The 20,217-nt window shown below is 41.5% G+C and overlaps 3 protein-coding genes across 19 annotated transcripts in view; 2 read left to right on the top strand and 1 right to left on the bottom strand.

Moving 5' to 3' along the window:
* LOC106024287 (rho GTPase-activating protein 23) overlaps nucleotides 1-4,580 on the top strand; it is a 66,986-nt gene extending 62,406 nt beyond the window's left edge. For 9 of the 11 annotated variants that reach the window (XM_029119998.2, XM_029119997.2, XM_029119999.2 and 6 more), the window contains 2 exons: nucleotides 1,310-1,341; nucleotides 1,550-4,580. In XM_029119998.2, coding sequence (XP_028975831.2) covers nucleotides 1,310-1,341; nucleotides 1,550-2,509 — 992 coding nt within the window. In that variant the 3' untranslated portion in view covers nucleotides 2,510-4,580. Of the gene's footprint in view, nucleotides 1-462; nucleotides 488-1,309; nucleotides 1,342-1,549 lie in introns of all 11 variants that reach the window. The other 2 variants (XM_029120001.2, XM_029120000.2) reach the window with 1 other exon arrangement.
* Nucleotides 4,581-4,782: 202 nt separating this feature from the next.
* On the bottom strand, nucleotides 4,783-15,905 carry acbd4 (acyl-CoA binding domain containing 4). 5 transcript variants are annotated; one of them, XM_020046501.3, is made up of 12 exons: nucleotides 15,817-15,905; nucleotides 14,750-15,169; nucleotides 14,370-14,490; nucleotides 11,436-11,520; nucleotides 10,969-11,040; nucleotides 9,080-9,197; nucleotides 8,605-8,841; nucleotides 7,503-7,630; nucleotides 7,182-7,401; nucleotides 6,225-6,445; nucleotides 5,855-5,917; nucleotides 4,783-5,570 (listed from the first exon to the last, which is right to left on the bottom strand). In XM_020046501.3, the coding sequence occupies exons 2-12, from the start codon at nucleotides 14,880-14,882 to the stop codon at nucleotides 5,439-5,441; spliced, it is 1,530 nt and encodes a 509-aa protein (XP_019902060.1). In that variant the 5' UTR covers nucleotides 14,883-15,169; nucleotides 15,817-15,905; the 3' UTR covers nucleotides 4,783-5,438. The 5 variants fall into 5 exon arrangements, with proteins under 5 accessions (XP_019902060.1, XP_019902059.1, XP_019902062.1 ...); XM_020046500.3 differs by lacking the exon at nucleotides 15,817-15,905 and adding an exon at nucleotides 15,319-15,751; XM_020046503.3 differs by lacking the exon at nucleotides 15,817-15,905 and having other exon boundaries at nucleotides 14,370-14,534; nucleotides 14,750-14,830.
* The window catches only part of plcd3b (phospholipase C, delta 3b), a 33,827-nt gene continuing 29,510 nt past the window's right edge, over nucleotides 15,901-20,217 (top strand). For 2 of the 3 annotated variants that reach the window (XM_020046498.2, XM_020046499.2), the window contains exon 1: nucleotides 16,064-16,168. Coding sequence is in view for 1 of the 3 variants with exons in the window: in XM_010904271.3 (XP_010902573.1) it covers nucleotides 16,087-16,168 (82 nt within the window). In the remaining 2 variants the exon portion in view is untranslated. Of the gene's footprint in view, nucleotides 16,169-20,217 lie in introns of all 3 variants that reach the window. The other variant, XM_010904271.3, reaches the window with a different exon arrangement.

Below are 20,217 nucleotides of genomic sequence, written 5' to 3' on the forward strand. Positions count from 1 at the left end.
TTAAATTCATGCAATGGAAAAGGGTTTTCTTTGTCACACTATAATGAGCTCTTACGAATGAGTGCTTTTATACATTTGTTTGGGTGATATTTATTTTGTAAATGGTTAACTTTTTTACTATCCAGCATTAACGTCTGCTTGTTCAAATACATTTTTATTGGTTTTAGTCAGGTTAAGAACTTATATAATGAATCAGGGCTTATGTGCTTTACATTGTATTGAGGGGGATTGTAGAGTTCCCATCAACTCATCCATCACTAATGTGAATCAACTCTAACTCTGGGTTGTGATCTTTTATATAGTTGCCCTAATGCAACATTCCCTATAACAAGATGCAGACCTTTTCTGTCTGTGGCTGTGCTTTACTCTTCTCCTACGTTTGGCTTGTTTTCTGCCTATGGGCCTACTGTATACTCATGGTTTCCCCACTTTCTCTCTCTTTCTGGAACTTACTGCACCTAGCTGAGCCTGTGGATCAACCTCTTCGGTAGGAGCAGGACTCGTTCTCCATGTTGTTTCTGTCAGTATGTGTGTTAGAGCTGAATGATCTGTACAAATCAATAACACAATAAATTACCTGAATTGATGCAATATGATATATTCAGTGCTACATTAATATTTACCAGTTTTTATCTACCCTCACAAAATGGAGGGTTTTAATCCTGAATGTTGATTGGCTGATAGCTGCGGTATTTGAGATGTATACAACAGGTATGACATCACACAACTTTTTACTGCTCTAATGGCTTTGTTAACCAGATTATAAAGAGCAATAAGGCATCTTAGGGGTTTATGATATATTGCCAACATACCACAGCTAAGAACTGTCCAGGCACTCCACAATGGGTTGTGCCTAAGAACCACTCTTAAGCTCTGGTATATTGTCCATATACCACACCCCCTTATTGCTTACTTAAACTACAACAACTTGATCATACTGATCATAAAGTATCCTATTTAACAACCACCCACATTCGCGAATGTACTAAATTTTTTATTTTCTAGTATGGGTTTACTAGAAAACGTATCATAATTACTTATCTAAATTAATGATAGCAGCACAATCCTTAAATAAATGGTCGGTAACAAGTATTTTCAGATGATCATACTAGCTCTAGCGTGTGTGCTTGTGTGTCTTGATCTTCGGTTTATGTAACCTTGGTTTTAGGCCTATCCACATACAGACATCTCCATCGGTTTTTCGGGGGCATTTTATGAATATTGTGCAGGGAGTGTGTACTGGGACCAGTCAAGACTCCCAAGCTACTTGCGTTTGGTGACCCTTTCTTTCCTCTCTTATTTTATTCAGATTCCACCACCAGCGATTCAGCTAAGGATAAGGTACGCACAATAACACAAAATACTCCATTCTCCATTTAAATTATTCAGCGGCCTCTCTTATTCAGAGTGACTTACAGTAGCGAGTGCATACATTTGTGTGCAGGGAATCAAAACCATAACACTGTCAATTAAATAAATTGACATCACAGCTCATACATGCTTTAGTATGGTGTTCCCACTCTATAAGAGGTTTTAATCTGTGTTTTAGGCCACGTTGGGTTCCAAGAAGGATGTCTGCGCTAGGGATTTCCTCTCCCGGTCAATCATCTCCGCTGTCACCCGAAAACGCAAGAAACGCCCCATCTCCCGCCCGCTGAGCAGCAGCACAGACGAGGACTCTGAGCACGAGCCAGTCAAAGCAAGTAACTACAGGGGAGGAGCCACTGAACAAGAGGAGGGGGTCGGAACTGTAGTAACTGAACATGCTGAGAAAAAGGGAAAAGAGGAAGATAGGAAGAGAATAGAAGCAAAGCAGCAGGCTGCCAAAGGAGGAGTGGAAGAGGCGAGAGAGGCGGGGGTGAAGAATGGAGGGAGTGCATGGACAAAAACTAAAGAAGGGGCAGCATCCCCCCAGGCTCGTCCCACCAGCTTCCTCTACACACACTACCATTCCCCAACCACCACCAGCCCAAGCCACCCAGTAGAAGCCTCTGTCTCCCCGCATTCAAAGCTCCCTGGCCTGCCCCGAGGTCGCTCCATCGGCCCCACCTGGCTTTCCCCCTCCAGAGTGCCGGGGCCTATCCAACCTTCCAACACCAAAAAAACCGAACAGCAGCCACTGCCAGTGCGCTATAGGAAAACAAGGTCAGGAAGGGCAAGGGCTCAGTCGATGAATCTGGATCTGATTAAGGCAGAAGGTGAAGGGGGGATCGGGAGACGGGACGATGGAGCAGAGGCGATAAGAGCAACAACACGAGTGCACCGCCATCGCAGCAGTTCAGTGGGAGTTCCTCAGGGGTGTGTTGCTGCCCCCTTCAAAGTTCAAGGAAGTACACGGTCAGTGGCTGCGCTAGCCCCAGCTTCTGTACTCTCCCCCCCTCTACCCTCACCCCCTCCCCCTGGACGGACAGATCAGCGCTCCTTCAGTTCTACAGTTGTCATGCGGAGGTCAGCCTTGGAGCCCCGGGACAAGCGGAGAGCCTGGCGTCGCCACACTGTGGTGGTCTAACCTTGCCAAGGGAACCTTGCAGGGTAAAGTTAAGGATTCTTTGTAGATACCCATTAGAAAGTACTGCCCTTGACACTCACACTTAATGCCAAACACAAGGATGTTCTAGGGTCATTGTCTACGGCTAGGATTTAATCCAGTTCTAGGATTTAATCCAGTTCTAGGCAGAGGCTTTTGAAGTCACTTTCCGACTGAGCCGCCCTATAGAGCATTTACCATGAATGGGCTCTTGATGAAAACAGGAACATTGCCTTTCAAGCCAGGATCGAATTGAATCCCTGCCTGAACATCCACTGTCCACTTAAAGCTCTCAACAGCATCAACCTTTCTCAATATTGTACAAAACTGTATTGGTTTGTTTTTCGCTTTCCAGTATTCCAGTTCAGGTCGGCATGATGGACAGAAAATGGATATTCAAGGACCAGCCTATGCAGTGTTTTAGCATCTTCTCCCTAGACCAGATTAGTTCTGACCACTTTTGTCCCCTTTACTATGACCTTTATTAAGCTTTTCCAAAATCCCCCTGTGGATCAACAGGGAACTACACAGATCCTTCAGGGCGAAATACTGTATATGCACTCCTAGAACTCTAAACCTATATGGGCCACGATGCCAAAGCTTCTTTGGACAACTGAATATGATACCGCATGTTCCAGTGGATCTTACATATCAAATGTGTATGCAAAGCCTGGGTGTTTTAACACAAGCCTATTATATCTGCCTGTGCATGTGGAGGCCCCTGACCTCTGGTGACGTCCCACCGTGCCACTCTCTGTTCAGTCCTCCATTGCAAGAACAAGGCGTCTATGGCAGCTATTTACAGTAATGCCAAACTTGTTGACAACTTTGGGGCCATTGAATCATATCAAGATAGAAATATCTGGAAACTGGGAAGCCAAAGCAGGACAGTCAGAATCAAGAGGTGCGTCTATGCTGGTATTGGCATTACAGAAACAGTATTTCTCATTTTATGAAGTGGTGGTTTGGAGATACCTTGGTCTTCCTCTGAAAAATGATTCAAAAAAAGAAAAAAAAACCTGAGTCTTACCTATGTGTTTTAAGGTTTTCTTTTTGAATTTTTTAAATATTTTTCCTGTTTCTTCCTTGTACCGATTTACTATAAACCGAAGTAATAAGCTGGGTCTGAAAAACAACATGAAGCTGAAGATGAACCAAACCGTACTGCCAACCGTAATGTCCTCCTAGCTTCCTGCTTCATGGTCTCTTCCATAGCTATACAGTGCCCTTCGTAAGTATTGAGACAGTAAAGTCAAAATTGCTATTTTTTCTGTACACTCAAGGCCTATGAATATACAATTTAAAGAGGAATGTAAGGCAAAAGTACAGAATGTCACCTTTTATTTCTGTCCGTTTCAACAATGTACACAAAAATGCCACGAGATTAATTGGGCGGTGCTTCACGAAGCAACAAGACAAAGACCCAAAACGAATTGCCAACGCAACCAAGGAGTTAATCTGGGAAAAAGTCGAACGTTTTAGACTAGCCAAGTCAATCTCCTGATTTAAGTTGAACATGCATTCACTTGCTGAAGAGACAGAAGAAACTCCTCAAAACGGGCAATAGCTCAAAATGGCAGCAGTAATGGCTTTCAAAGTTTGGTGGTGTCAGTGGGTCGCTGACTCACTGCTGTTATTGCATGCAAGGGATTTACAACAAAATTCCAGCTTTTATACTACTTTCATTTGCTTTAAGTTGAATTGTCCCAATATTTAGGCTTGCATGAAATGGGGGGATTGAACTCTGAAAGTGCTGTTATTCTTTGTTGGTGGGTTTAAAATGACTTTCTTTACTCTTGCCTCATATTGGTCTTTTAAATTTATTTTCATAGGCCTTGAGTGTACAGCAAAAATAGCAGTTCTGACTTTACTCTTCCAATACGTATGGAGGTCTCCGTATATGACACCATCTGCCCTGTGTGTGTCTGCCCCGTGCATGTATGTACGTGCGTGATTGTGCGTGGACCAATTTTGTAACAGTTGTACAAAGCCTTGTTAAGTTAACCCTTGTATATATTATACATAATATATTAAATTATTTGTTTTGAAATCACAGATGCTCTTATTCTGTCTTTAAACACTTATCTTCCATTAGAAATAGATATTTTCCCCCATGTTATTCTTAGGCATTGGGAGCTAGTTAGAACGTCTCTCTTCATGTCAGTGAGTCCTCTTTTGCTTTTTGGAAAGTTCAGGTGTAAATGTCCATCCTCTGACAATTTTCAGACCAAGTTTACATTTTCTTACATGTTTTATTTAGTCAATAATTACACCAACTTGTTCATAGCTTAAAAGAAACATCTTTCAATGGTTGGTGACTATGTAGAATAATCCATAACTTCCACAGTGACATTGGCCAGGGCATCGGTCTCCAATTAATCGCCTCATTTACGTTTTCCAGAAAAATTATCTGGAAAAAGTGCTTATTTATCCTGATCATTCCATTGGTTAGTAAGGCGACCAGCGACACCAAAGCGGAGCATGGCCCCATATTCAGAGTAGCAAAGTCACCCCCCCCCCCCGTGCCATCTTTATTATCACCATGTCAAAGACATTCCAAAGTAGCATGAATGTAATTCAGTCTCTAATCCTTTAACCACAGGAACCAAGGTCAGCACAGCATGCAATTCATTTGTCATCAAGGTTTTGAGCATTGTATGCAATTTTTCCATTAATGTCCAATAGGACTGAGCCCACAACTTCCTTTTGAAATGAGAAGGAAATGCATAGCCTGTTGTCACAGCATTGTGCTGTCTCCTAGGCACACTTTCACACAAGTCACCGTAGGAGTTGCCAAATATGGATCGTTGGCTGTACAATAGATCAATGTTGCTACTGGTTCCAATAGTAATAAACAATAAAACTTTAAATGTATTCCTAAACCGGGGTTATGGGATGGGGTCCATTAGTTTCAGGTAGAGATTCGGGACTTCTTTTGGCCCCTCCGCATTAGAAACACTAAGCCTTGGGCCAGAAGGGGCCAAAACAGCAGAAGCAGCATAGTCCGTCCTGATACATCCGGGAAGGGCCACCATGACTCCTCCTGAGAAGAAGGAAAATTAGTAGAGGAAATCTGACATTAGAAAGCACAATATTGAAAAAAGGAATGAACTGTAGAGGTTTTTGTTTCGGTCCAGCTCCGACAGTCCAATTCAACTTGGGATTTTAGGTGAGGGTACAGTGTTCTCCTAGGTCTGGAAATAAATCCAGCATAACCATTATGGATCGCTTTCCAGGATTTAATTTTGACACGACCACTGGAGCTGCACAAACCAAAATGAGGGAGTTGCTGAAAGCTGATAAGGTTTTGGAAAACCCACACCTTACCTCTGATTGGGTGGCTGAGGCTGCACAGTGAAGACATGAAGGCCTCCAGTCTAAATTCTGGGCCTGGTGGTGGATGGCAATGATGAAGAGAAAAGAGAAAAAACACTCAAAAAAAGTAGGAATATTTAAGGTTTTCAACACACTTGATGAAATTTGTGACGTTAAAGAAAAAAATGCCAGCCTGGCCTCCTGTAGATACTTTTCCCATTGGCTTTACTGTTCGTTACAAAAAGACCAATGGCTTAATTTTTTATTAGTCATTGTCCCATTACAGTAGGTGTTGCTAATGTAGTGGAATGCTTGTATCAAGAAAACTGCACAATCTGCACGCCCTCTATCCAGCTCCATGGATACGTCAAATTCTACATACCTGTGATGCAGCTAGCCTCTCCACTGCCTCTAGTCTCTCCATGACACTCTGCATGTCCTCCCTCAGCCTCCGTAGAGCCAGCAGGATCTGCTGCTGTACCTGGACGTCCTGCAGCCTCTCAGCCCCGCCTTCTGAGCCGTCTCCCCCTCCTCGACCTGCCCCTCCCCCTGGCCCCAGGGACTCTCTCCCCGGCCTCCTGGGGCTCCCCTGAGGAACACCTCCTAGCCAGGGAAACAGGAGTTAGAAGTACACTTGTTATAAATTTCCCAACCTCTTGGCGCCTCCCTCTTCTGGCTTCCTTTTTTCCGAAAGTTCAAATGTAATGAAGGTGGTGAGGAGAGGGAATGTGCATAGCAATGTGCCTCTGAAATGCACGAAAAGGTCTATGAAATTAGATGGTCCTCATACAATCGAGTGACTATTAAGCAAGAGGGTGGGTCTGAAAGTAAGTGTAAAGGAAAACAAATGTAGTTAGTTTTGCACAATATTTCATAGGTAAAACGTTAGTAGTTTTTATTAAACCTGTGCTGGTTTTCCATCTAAAAAAGGCTGATTCAGAGGGGATCTGGCAGATTTCAAAAATCTTTCGTGGTGGAATACATACAAGTATCCCCAATGAAAGGCTGCAATCAAAGAGGTGTGGATTACATATTTTCTGCTCACCCACAAAGAAATTGACATCTCGAAAACTGGCAGTATTGGTTTCTGAGTCACAGAGGATTTAGGAGATTGAAAACCTACAGGAGGGCAGCTCTTAAAGAACAGGATTGTAATAATAAACATACAGGATGACAGTCCTCCAGGGTTGAGCACAGGACTTGAGAAATGAAAAGGAGATTAACTCTTAAAATGCCTATATAACCAGTTATTTTTCTGATCAGTGAAATAAATAAAGAGTAAGAAAGGAGAGGCCATTTTTGTGGGAAAACCTGGAGGTAGAAAGAGCTTTTTCCTCACGTTCTCTCCATCTCTGGTCCCTCAACCCGTCTCTCCCTGCTTCTCGACTCCTCCTCATTGGTGGTCCCCCTGCATTCCCTGCCCCCTCTCCACCTTTCCCAGACCCCACCTGCGTCACCTCGAACGCCGTCTCCATGTGATCGGATCGGAACGAGGAGGACCCGGAGTATTCATGGCCATTATGGAGGCCATTTGACTTTAACTTGGGGATCTCAACCACCTGTTGGTGAAACATCCACAGACAAATTCCTATATTTAAATCCACTTCCAAAAGAGAACCCTCGACTCCCATTTCGCGCACACTTCCCGGTCTCACTGTACCTGGATATTTTCCAGAAGTTCCACAGAATCCACAGAGTCAACGAAGATCTCACTCTCTGAGTCACTGGTCAACAGCAGTACCTCTGGCATCACTGCGCCATCAGAAGGAATGAGCTCAGGAACAGGCTCTAGTGGAAGAGGGAGCATATAAGAGATAACGAGCTGGTGTTGGACAGAAAATACTTAATTGGTTAGGTTAGGAATCCTTCCGTCTGTCCGATCATCCTTAAAATATCCGCTCCTTCTTTCATCCGTAAACCGCTTTAACACTATTTCTACCGCTTTAATTTCTATTTCCATCCATCAGTCTATCCACCCTTTAAATCGTCCGACTGTTTATTCATCAACCTATTCATCCATCTACCCCTTCATCCTAGTCTATTCTCCTGTTGTTAAAAAGAGATGAAAGGCTCAGGGGACTTTTTCTGACTGAGGAAAAAGCCTGGGTGGTGACAGAAGCTAAGCCAAATAATAATTAACTAAGGTAACTCCAAGCAGTGAATCGTAGTGCTAATGAGTTATATTGACATTCTTTGGTCTTTTGCAGCTGAGCCAAATAAATAATTCACCATTGTGGAATGGTCAGAATCGATAAAAGATTAGCTTTGAAGTTTGGGTGGGGTCATTGCTTTAATAAGTGGGGGCTCATCCAGGATTGAAGAACACCTGGACAAAACGCCCAGCTTCAGTGATTCTTCAAATGTTTATAACATTTTGAGGAAACTATATATGTGACAGGCTTTTTCTTTATATAGTAGTAGTAGTTACTACATTATTTATTGGTTCATTTTGGGAGATTGTTTACTTTAAGTTATCCTCTAGCTTGGTAAGGTTCAGTATCCTAAAAACAGAAGGTGAGCCATAGAGATGGAGTTTGGGCCCCACCATTTTAGGGCTCCTTACATTTTTATGAAGGCAATCGGGCGGAACTTCCAGCTTTGATACATTTAAGTCTTGTCCAACATAGTCTCCAGGAGGGCTCAATCAATTGCGAAGAAAAGAAACACTTCAAAATGGCACTGCACGTGCTCACAGAGGCTATCATTGGACAGATATAAGGTTGAGACCACATTCACTCTCTATGTGTGAGCTTTTCCCTTACCCTGACCATCGCCAGCGGAGTTGTCTGACTGCAGTTGTGTCCGACCTGGCACCTCTTCTGGGTCAGTCACCTTGTCTGCGAGGGGTACATCTTTCATGATAGGTCGAGACTCAGACTCTTCTCTTTGGGCAGGCACCAGGTCCATGGCAAGCTCTTCTTCTGGCACAGGTTCTTTTTGGGTTCCCGTCTTCTGTTCAAATTCCACTAGACTGGCTGCTTTGTCGGTGCACTTAATGTCTACAAACACACACACACACACATCACAAAGTGCATGTGGATGGATAAACACACACAATGCACAAACAAGTTTAAGAATCACACAGACGCACAACCATTTACACACACATCCGCACCAATAGTAAGCATGAACAAATCAATGCCTTTTCAAGCAACATTGTTGCTTTAGCATGCTCAGACATCATGCAGTGTTTCTGTTCAGGCAAACTTGTTTCCCAAAGTCCCATATTCCACTGACCTCTCAGATCTAGCAGCGTGGTCGGTGGCCGGGGCATGTCGTCAATAACCACGTAGAGGGGCTCAAAGTGGTGGAACAGCGACGCGGTCTTCTCATTCATGGGCATTGTGTCAATAACCTACACAGGGAGGACATACGTGTTGTTATCCATTCAGCCTCATGTCCATTGGATTTTGAATCACCATGTTCTGTGATCCTGAAGGACCTCCGGTACTTTGGCTAAACTGAGTTGGTATGGTAGCTTGTGAACGTTAGGTTGTTATAGTTGTAGCTATTAAACCATAAAGAACAGATTGGGGTTTCAATACAGGCCCTTCATGTGAATGCATAGGATAACAATGCATTGCCATATGATGTATCCAAGAGCAACTGATCAGCTAAACCTGGTCATTAGAAGGGGCAGATTGGGACTAGAAACAGACCAGCCCATTTGGCCATTTCTCAAGCCCTGCCAGATGGCCAGTTGGCTTTGTGTCAGTACTCACATATCAGGTCAAGCAGAAGTGCACATCAAGGATCAATGAATGAGAACCCGATCATATATACCAGTCCATCATGGAGGACTTGAGCTTCTGCAGTGTTTACTGGTCCCCTGTACCAGAACACCTCATGTGCATTTTATTAGAAAGTCAAGTGTCATAAGTGTTCATAAGAACCCCCTGCTGAAAGACTAGTTCCCCAAAGGCCGCTGGTTAAGGTTAAAGTCAACACAAATTAAAAGGAAATGACAAAAAAACTTAACACGTGGCCCTCAGTGAATTGACACCCTCACTGTAGATCAACTCTCCATCCAGGATGCTTTCTGATGGGCTTTTGTATTTAACCAAATTACACTGATTGGAGAGATCTGACAGATCTGATTGGACATCTTTTAAACTGTTAAACTTTTTCTACTCACAACATTGTTTATGACTGGTATACACCCAAGCCATCCTGCTTTTGAGACCCTTGTTCACTAGTTTCTAAACTATATTACACATACAGACGAGTGACAGAAAAACCTCTGAAATGAGGAGTTTATGCACTGCAACCCTACTATAATATCCCTCTCTTTTCTAGTTCTCGTTAGACTGTTCTTGCCAACAGTCTGATCACGTCCTACATTGACATTCTCAGTCACCTTGGAAATAGTTGCTGTTTTTCCTTACATTTGGCATTAATATATTGTGTTCATCAAATCTGGGCTTTCAACCACAGTAACGGACCCTATTTACTGATGTCTGTCCCATAGATCTAAACGCAGATGTAACTTTATTCACGGTTCCTATTTAAACACTACCCAATAGAGAAAGCTTTGTGACTGATGCAATCTGTGCCCTAATAATGAACCCTCTATCAAGTCACATAAATCCTTTCCTCTTACCATCCTGATAGAAAAAGGTCAACTGGGTCTGCTCAGCATTTTTATCCCTGCCAAAAAGCATGATAGGATGTTAATTGCTTATATCATGCACTTATATCATGCACTAAACCTGTATGGAAGTATTTACATTATGTTCCTGCACTCGTGTTTTTCCCTTTCATTTATGACCCGTTTGTATGTTGATTACTTACAGATAATATTTAATAGAAATCTCGAAACCCTAGGGAGTTACTTTAAGTTGTCCTACAGATATTAGACTAAACTTCTAGTTTAAACTTGCTGGCCTTGCTGGAATATTAATTCTGAGTATGCTTCCTAAACAATGTAGAGAAATTAAAATGATAACATGGATCAAAGCTACCTCCCTAATAAGGAAGGGGTTGCTAAATTATTAGTGCGAGAGGGCATGTTTACTGTTGATTGTTGGAGTCATGCTGGGGCAAAAGTTTGACACCCGTTGCCCTCCCTGATGTAGAGGGTAACCTAGTATATCAATCGTCTGTATTTATTGATGTAGTATACCCACCCCAGGCTTGACTCCAGCTGAGTCACACAGGAAGCCTGGCCTGCTTTGACGTCGACAGCGACCTGCTGTTTCCTGGTAGGACCCAGACCACACCCACCACTAATGTGTGATTATCATGTTGCAAAGTTGGTGTCTTTGTATCAAAATAAATGAATTGATTGTGAATTAAAAAAAAAAAAAAATGTAAAACATATAATGCAATTCCTCAGGATATAACCTGTCTATCAGACCTGTCTGCGGACACTCATTTAGAATGCTGCTCCTAAAGCTCTCCCTGGTATGAATGAACATTTAGTCATTTATCTTGTGCGCTTACCCAGAGCATCTTAAAGGAGCAGAAAGTGTGCCTTGTTCAAGGGCACGAAGATCTATTTTTTCCCCTTGTCATCACTAGGATTCAAACTGAAAATGTAGAGAAGCAGGGGTATGTATTTTAGGGATGTGTAAGAAGGGAGAGGCTGCTTTACCTCTTGGGCCACTTTCTTCATCTCCTCTACATAGGCCGCCATGGCACTCTCACTGTTCATGTTGCCTAGTCGGTTCCAGGCATCCCTGCAGACACAAAATGGAGTGTGATGGAAACGCCACCGAAGCAGCAATCGAGCGAACATCTTTATCATATCAATGTTGGTGCACCAACTGAAATAGCATCTCCCTTATTGTAGATAGGCCACAGTGTTTTAGATTTTTTTTTATTATTATTATTACTACTACTATATTTACACATTTACTGAAATAAATTCCCCTCACAGTTTTTCTGAAATCTTTGCAAGAACAAGTATGGCCTTGCATGGTCACAACTCCACACCAGGTGTTAGGAGAGTAGACAATTCAAACATGTTTCCTCCAAAGCACATTCTCACCAATCCGTTCTGCTTCAAATCCCACTATTTTACTCAACCAAGGCGTTTTCATTAGTACACTGGAGGAGAATGCATTTCTCAGTCAATAACCCAGATTGTACTCACAGGCACTCAACCTACCACAAGGAATCGCTACAGCCAGACAACCCAAAGCAACCCTTTCCAACATCCACTCGTCCACCACGGGCAGGGCTGAGCTCACCTGAGACGCATTATGCTGGACCCTTGGACATTACAGGTCATTTGCCATCATTCATGTTCTAAATTCATGAACTCAGTAATCAAGCCGTTCGTGCCTGTCAACATTGTGTCACGTATTATGTGGAAGAGTAGCTGCTGCATTAGTAAAATCTTATCCAACCCAAATGGAAGAAACCAACTGAAGTAACTACAAGGGACGATGGACCCAGTTTGGTTAGAAACAACCACATGTTAAACAATGACTAATTAGGAAAAGAGTATGCAATGTGCAATTAAGAAAATACTAGCAGTAACACTGTGATTGCGTAACCTTTCAGCTTTTGTAGATGGCTCACTATGAGCCAAAACAGAAATTGTGGATGGTATTATTAAGTCCAATTGTATCATTGTGTTTGAATGCTTGATAATGAAAACATCATGCTCTTAATCCACTACACCTCGGATTCTTCCTGCCATCTAAAATGTGTTTGGTTTTTTTAGGCATGTATTTATGCTTTTAGTCAATTTAGGAGTGAAAGATAGAGGAGAGAGTTACAGCTGAATGAGCAGTAGGTTGGACTTGAACCCACGCAGCAGCAGTACATGTGCACCGGAGGCAATGGCTTAGAATGCTGGACCATCCTTGGACACTGTTCCTGCAACCCAGTAATACAAACCACACACTGTCAGGAATAATGTGAACAATGCTAATTCACTTAGCTATGTGCTAACTTGTGGCTAGCCAAATGGAAAACTGGCCATCACCCAGTGATCCAATTACCCCCAAACAGTGTGTGATTCTTCATGTATTCTCATAACTCAGTATCATAATACACTCAGAGCCCTGTTTGGGCCCCGACCCAAAGATGCGCTATAACTTTAGCCTATGTCACCTTAACACTGCCTGGAATGTTGGCTTTCTGAACATGGTTATATGAACATGACGAGACTGACACCTGAACAGGGTAAATTATCAGAATCATTGTTTTTTTTCCAAATAAATGGCAATGTAAACCAGGGGAATAACGTGGGCCACCACTACTGACTGAACTGATGGGAAACAATGGGAGAGGTTTCTCTAGATGTATACATGTCTTGGGGCCTGTGTATGGGTAAATGTGCCCACTGCGAGAAAGTAAAACAGTCATAAAATACTTGCTGAACTTGTTTGTCTTGAGGCAACTGTTGTGCCTAAACAATCAGCTCATATTACCCTCTTAAATTACTGCATACTAAATTTCCAAGGTTTGCACACTTGCACATAGACACACACACACACACACACACACAGCACCACTGGAGCTTAGCAGCGGCACCTGTTCAATTGAGTTTCTGTTCGTCTTTAAGAATTGTCATTTAACCAAGTATGTCCTTCAGGACTAATCTTCAGTGATGACCTGGGCAAAGGGATTAAGTTGCAATGACAAGACAACACAGAGAACAACACAGCTAATGTAAAAACTTAACAGAAATAAACTAGGGATGCACTAATAACAAAATGATTGTTCAATACAGAGTCTTTTAACACAATCAGCCGATGTTGATACCCCATGTTTTGTCATTTGTGTACCTGTGTGCCCTGAATGAAATAAATAAAAATGTAGCTTCTGATGATGCCTCTGATTTCAATCATGCAAATTAATGTATGTTCTAATAACAAACATTAGTACAAAGAATAGAATAATGATGATATGTGATAAGATATCATATGATATATGATAAAATTCAATTAAATTATTTCTGTGATTGTATATTATGAAATGCCTGGCTTTGTATTTAGAAAATATTAAATAGCATTAGACTTCATGAACAAAACCTAATAATAACAAACATTATGACACATGAATAAAAAAATAAAAAATTGACAAAAGCGCAATCGGTCACAAATGACTGGTTATTTCAAATCAATCTTTCAATACCGATTATTAGATTTTCTACATTTAAACCATCCAATACTGATTGTTGGCCAATCTTGGTGCATTTTTGACAAAAAAACAACTATAAACCTGGTGCTTTGAATCCAGAATACTGATTGGCTGATATCTGTGGTATATGAAACCGCATACTACAGGTATGACATTACCTCACTTTTTGCTGCTCTAATTGTGTTGGTAACCGGATTATAATAGCAATAAAGCCTCTCGTGGGTTCATGCAATTTTGCCAAAATACTTGAAGGAGCTGTGTGCTAAGAACTGTCCAGGCCCTTTGTGATGCTCTGGGCCTTGGTATATTGGCCCTATACAATACTGCCTTGTGCCTTATAGTCTAAACAAACACCAGCAAATTAAGTACTGGCGCCTCTCATCAGCCCAAATCAAGCACTGCACATGGAATACCCACCAACACACACACTCACCATTTATAGCGACCTACTGGGTCCCAGAAGCCGGGTCGGGACACTGTGCAGGGTCCACACACTGCCTGCTTGTAGAGGCTGTAGAACCGCAGCATTACTTCATAAGAGGGCCGGTAGGAACCTACAAGAGTGATCCTGTTGTTATTCTGTAGTTGATTATACTTCCTGGAAAAGTGCAATAGTAAATTATCACTGGCTGGACAATCATCATGGTCTAAGATAATGAGCTTTCAGCTAAGCACTCAGTGGATTTGTGTTTACAAAACACCACCAAAACGGGTATGACAACAACTAATTATAGCCTATACAATGCCTATTCTGTTCTACAATATCATTGCTATTACACAGATACAGGCGACCTCTCTATAGGTGGGGCTTACCGTTTTTGGGAAGGTTATGAATTACATCGACAGCGGCCTTGAAGCGTTTTTGGTGATCCATCGACTCTGCCATAACTGAGACTGGAACTGGCATTGCAAACGGCCGCCTCTCAATGGCACAGCCCCGTGGCATTCAACCGGGGCAGCGACGTACTATTACGACGTCCTCTGCCAAGTTAAATTCCCCACGAGGACGAACGACAGGACTGAAAAGAGCTGATAAAGTAACAATACTTCGATGACAACAAACGGTATTCTAATTTAACAAGCAAGTCTGCTTCTGTTTAAACACAATATAACAAACAAGAATTACATTCTTTGAGTCACCAACAAGACTGGGTACAGGGAAGTTTACTTGCCTTTGCAAACTGGTGTCTCCGAATCTCAGTTTACTTCATTTGTAATGTTAAGCCCGTCCTTCTAGTCATGACAGCAGGACAGGATTTTGTAAAAACGTTGTTTAAAATAAAATTTGATTACAGGATTTTCAAGAATATTCAGAGAACAGTCAGATATGCAAAGTTAATGGTGCCGTTGGAGGTATAGTTACTGATTTAACAATTTAATACCTAAAGTAAACAAAGTTTGTCGTGGAGACCTTCGATCTACTTCCAGTTGTAGAGTGGACTTCCGTGTTGGGTCACATGACCAAATGCGGCTACATCAGAATCATTATGTCACGCCCCTTTCTAAAGAAATACGCTTATCAATGTAAAATAGTGAAGTAGTTTCTTGATGGGAACAATTTGCATTGACAGTACAATCATATATTGTAACACTGTGTTTGAGTAAATTTTTACCATGCTGCATATATAAACGTATTGGTCAGACAAGTGTAAATGTAGGTTACCCTGTTTAAATACGAACGATCCAGTGGTTCGTGCGTGGTTTGTAAATAGAATATTGACACAATTTCGGACCGAAATGTCTTACAATTAAAGATATTCATGCAAGCTGGTATCATCTCAATATGTCCACAGAGAAATATAATGTTATTTTTTTTCCCCTTATCGTTCATTTAAAAGAGTATATTGCAATGTGCAATACAACAGCATTGTGATTCTGACCTGATGTCCGTGTAATCCGCTTCTTTGCCTCCAGGACAGTTGTGACATCATCAAGTCCATAGGCAGTCTGGTCCAGCCCTTTCTCCTGTTCTCCGAGGGATAAAATCATGAGGCGCCACACTGTCTTGGAGACAGCTAGCTAGCCTGCTCAGTTACGAATCCCTTCACGTCCTAGCAAGAACTAGATGCAGTCTATAATCTTTAGGTGGCCTTGAAAAGCTGAACTCGCTACGCCTTGTTATAGCAAGGGATACCCAGACGTATTGCATTATGTTGGGCAACGGCAAGAAGCCCGTAAAGAATGGAGCCGGGACGTCCGAATCAAAGGCTATCAACCCCCTTAAAAATCTGGGTAAGCATTTTAGCGAATAAACGTCAACGTCAAAAACATGTTTCTCTGTCAGCTGTTTGTTTTTTAGCCGTGTTATCTAAGTCTTTTCATGCAGTTATCTATTCCCGCCTTCAATTCACATGCATGGAGCCACGCGCATGTTTGACTGTGTTCATCAACAGTTATATTTTTGGTGCATTGGCCACTGTACACGTTGTTTATATTTCTGCACTATTTAAGGCCTACGCTTTCCTCCTGCTCCTGAGATTTTTGAAGGGAAGCCCTACAATAGTAATCAAACCAATTACAATTGATTACGGAAAATGTATTTTTATGATGATTTATAACATTGCTATTAGACTGTTATGACATTCCGTGTTTGGTTGTCCACAAGTGTAGGGCAAGTTGTTTCGCCGGCTAAGACCCTCTGAAGTACATATGCTGACGATAAGATAATATAAGTACAACTCAAACATATTATTACTAATATTGTGAAGAGAATGGGTGAAAGACAAATACAAAATCTTTCCTTGAACATCTTCAGAACAGTCTAGTCTATGTTGTTGCATGATTAGGCTACCTATTTTCACTGCCGGATATATAAAACCTTTTGCTAGTTAGGCTTAATATTAGTAAATACATGACAGAGGCTCATAACAAATAAGTAATACTAAGGAATAATGATAGGGAATAACAATAGCTTGGATGTTCACCAGTAATACTCATACTCGTACTGAGTACATTTTTTTGTATATTTTTCTTTATATCTATCCTAATCCTATGCATATAACAATTTAACCTTAAACTTTATGGGCAGGGATACAACATCATTTTGATGTATTTAGTGTGCCTACAAGTAGGGGTAGCAGCAGTTGGATATTCTTTTTCCCTGAAACTCTTGCACAATTTCTCAAAGAGCCTGCTGGACCACCACTTCACATTTGGCCTTGTTAGCAAATAGAAAGATCCTGGTATGCTGGTGCCCTTACCCATCTGTGAGGTTAGTTTCTTAGCCCTTTTATGTATTTATTGCTGATTCAATTAAATCCGCCACTTAAAGTCATACCCAGTCAGAATGTGATGTTGAAACCAACAAACACGCTGACACAGATGTTTCCATTCTAATACATTACTTGTGTGGTTATGCTTCAATGCAAGCACACCACTGTTTGGCAGTTTTTCTTGATAAGCCTTTCTCATGATTTCCTCATTGTTGTTGAACACCCCTTTATTTCTTTGTTTGCTGAAAACATGAAGGCCCAGTCTTTCTTGCAACAAACACCTTTTTCATTGAGGTAAAACAACAAAATGTCCTAGCACACTGATTGGCTGTGCAGGTGGGTGTTTGACATGCCTGAAACCCAATCAGATTGACAGCACAGGCCTATTTTACAGCGTCCTCATAACGTAAAATGAGATTTTACAGAAATGGCTTGGCAGCAAGTGAAATAACTCACGTCTTAAACGTTTGTGCCGGGCAGGCACATCAAAACTTCTATAAATCTTTGCTAAACAAGAGAAGTTAAAACAAATAAAAAGGTCTCAGTCTTGATGCACTGTCGTGCATCTGAGGTCCAGCTATGACTGAAGGTACACAGAGTCATCATTTTGCATGTGTATGTGTCTTCTATTTGGACCCACAACTCCCAGAGTATAAATGGGGCTAGTTTGTTTTGCGTGGTCGAAGTAGGGTGGTGTTTTGCACATTTGAAACTATTCCGTTGGCAGTATCTCTACCAATCGAGCACCTGGCTATTTGAAATGAACTCTCCCATACTTAGTAAGGTCACTCACTAGAATGTTATGGTCACTCTCACTAAGTCCCATTTTAAATAAATGATATCCCAATGTGCAAAATAGCCTGGGGACAAGGTTAATAATAGGCTAACATCAGTGGCGTTGGCACATTATGGGGTAAAGGCTATTTATATCTATAGACTATCTATAAAAACACTATAGCCACGGCACTTCTGTTGTCCTTAGGTAACCATGGACAGTGTGGGAGGTCTGTCTGCCATGGTCAACAACGCCCAGGTGCTGCCCTGCATGAGAGGGGCTTGAAAGGAAAGTCCTCTGCTCCCTTCCTAGGCATTGCCAGACCACAATGGTCAAACACTTGTGGCTGTGAGCAACAGAAAAATGTGTTGGTGTGAAAGCGTCTGACAAATTAGCAAGTTTAATTTCCATTTAGTCGAATGCTGTATCTACATCTGAAACATTGCCATCATCCAATTTCATTTGGACAGATGGAAAAATTGTCTGGAAATATGCAAAGGTATGAATAGACTAATGACTATTTATGGGGACTGTTTGTGACTATGTGTATTCTTACCATTAACAGTAAGGGGACTTACCGAAGTAATCATGCATAGGGTTCAAGAGCTTTGTACATAGGATTAGACTTGAACTATTTAGGATTAGATTTGCCCTGCCACATCTCTTGTGCAACATTGGACTCCAGCTGGGCCCATTAGGGGTTTGAGGGAAACCTTTGGTTGACGTTGGTGTGTGTGTGTCTGTGTGTGGTACATTGTCCTCCGCAATGAAATTGTCAATAAGGTCTTTGTTCATCCACTTGTTCCGGTGCCATCCCAGTGTGTGCATAGCTGTGATCCTGGGGTGGGTAATCATCCCACCTGTTTGGGTAGCCTAGTTTACAGGATACTATAATAATGGATAAGAGCAAGATTCTCGTTATTTCAGAAACAAAAGCCAACCGTCAATCGTCATGTAATTAGAATAAGACCCTTTAAATGTATTGAAAAGGAGCGTCAAGGTCATCACTGTGCTCTTATGCCACCCTGTGATGTTTATCATAAAGTTCTGTTGACTATTAAATTGCATGCTTTTTGTGAATTGTAGTGGGAGGACCACACAACACGAGGAAACCTGTGAAGGCAAAATAGTGTTTGTTTGAACAGGATGCAGGACCTGAGGAAACCTTCTGTGAAGGCACATGACTTTGGTGTGGGAGAATAAAGCACTGGTTGAACCATATACCACTGTGCAGACATCACCCTTGTCATGGATTCAATATATGTCTTGTGACTCCAAGTTTACTTTTATATGGAGATTATTCTATCAATATTTACCACCAAGTTGATATTGGTGAACACATTCTCTGGATTCATTAATCAAAAACGTTTTTACAGTAATATTTTTTTTACCAGGTCAGCCTGTATGAGATTAAAAAAAGTATTTTCTGTTTTTTTAGATAACACAGAGAAGTACAAATTAAAGAGAGTATCACATTACAACACTAATATTTGTAGGGAGTATGCCTATTCATCATGACTAAGGATTCTTCTGACTCAAAAGATTCTGTTTCACATCTGATTTAACTCTAGTTCAGGCTTGGGTTGGCCATGCTTAAATACATTCCCATAGTAGGGTGGAAATTTGCTACGTGGAATCCATGAACTGGCATGATGACGATTAAAGACCGCTGAATTTTAAAAGGCCTAACTGTGTACTGTGTTCTTCTGTTTTTTCAAGCGTGAACTTCCAAGTGCACCTGAGAGAACACAGGGGAACCAGTGCGCTTAAAATCTGCTACCTTCCCTGTGAAACTGGACGCAGCTGGTATTATTATTGACAAACATCTAGTCACAGATGGACACAGTCATTTCCCCGTGGATGTTTAAATCTAAAGCATTGGGTCGTCATTTCCACTTCCACGGATTTAAACTTATCAGGGTTTTTGTTTTGTTTCACTGTTTAGAGAAACGTGAAGCAGGCCATCTGTTACACAGTGTATTTGATTTATATAGCCTAGCATTGTTGAGATAAAGATATATTTCTGCATATACAGTTACCAGAATAACACATTACTAATTTTAAAAGTTATATTAACAGTTTTTATAATTCACCTAAGGAACAAAGATAAAAAAAACTGTTGAATGTGAGAACTATCACAGGGCAGATTGTTGCTTTGGTGGCAGCAGTCAGTTAATTAAAGAAAGGTTGATGTAGATTTTGAGTTGACCTTTATGTCTTTCAGTGGACCATTGGACTGATAGACTTTAGGCAATTCAATAAGTGTGTGTCTGTATGTTTTTTGTGTCCACATG

Source organism: Esox lucius, chromosome 5, assembly GCF_011004845.1.
Source record: "Esox lucius isolate fEsoLuc1 chromosome 5, fEsoLuc1.pri, whole genome shotgun sequence".
Taxonomy (NCBI): Eukaryota; Metazoa; Chordata; class Actinopteri; order Esociformes; family Esocidae; genus Esox; species Esox lucius.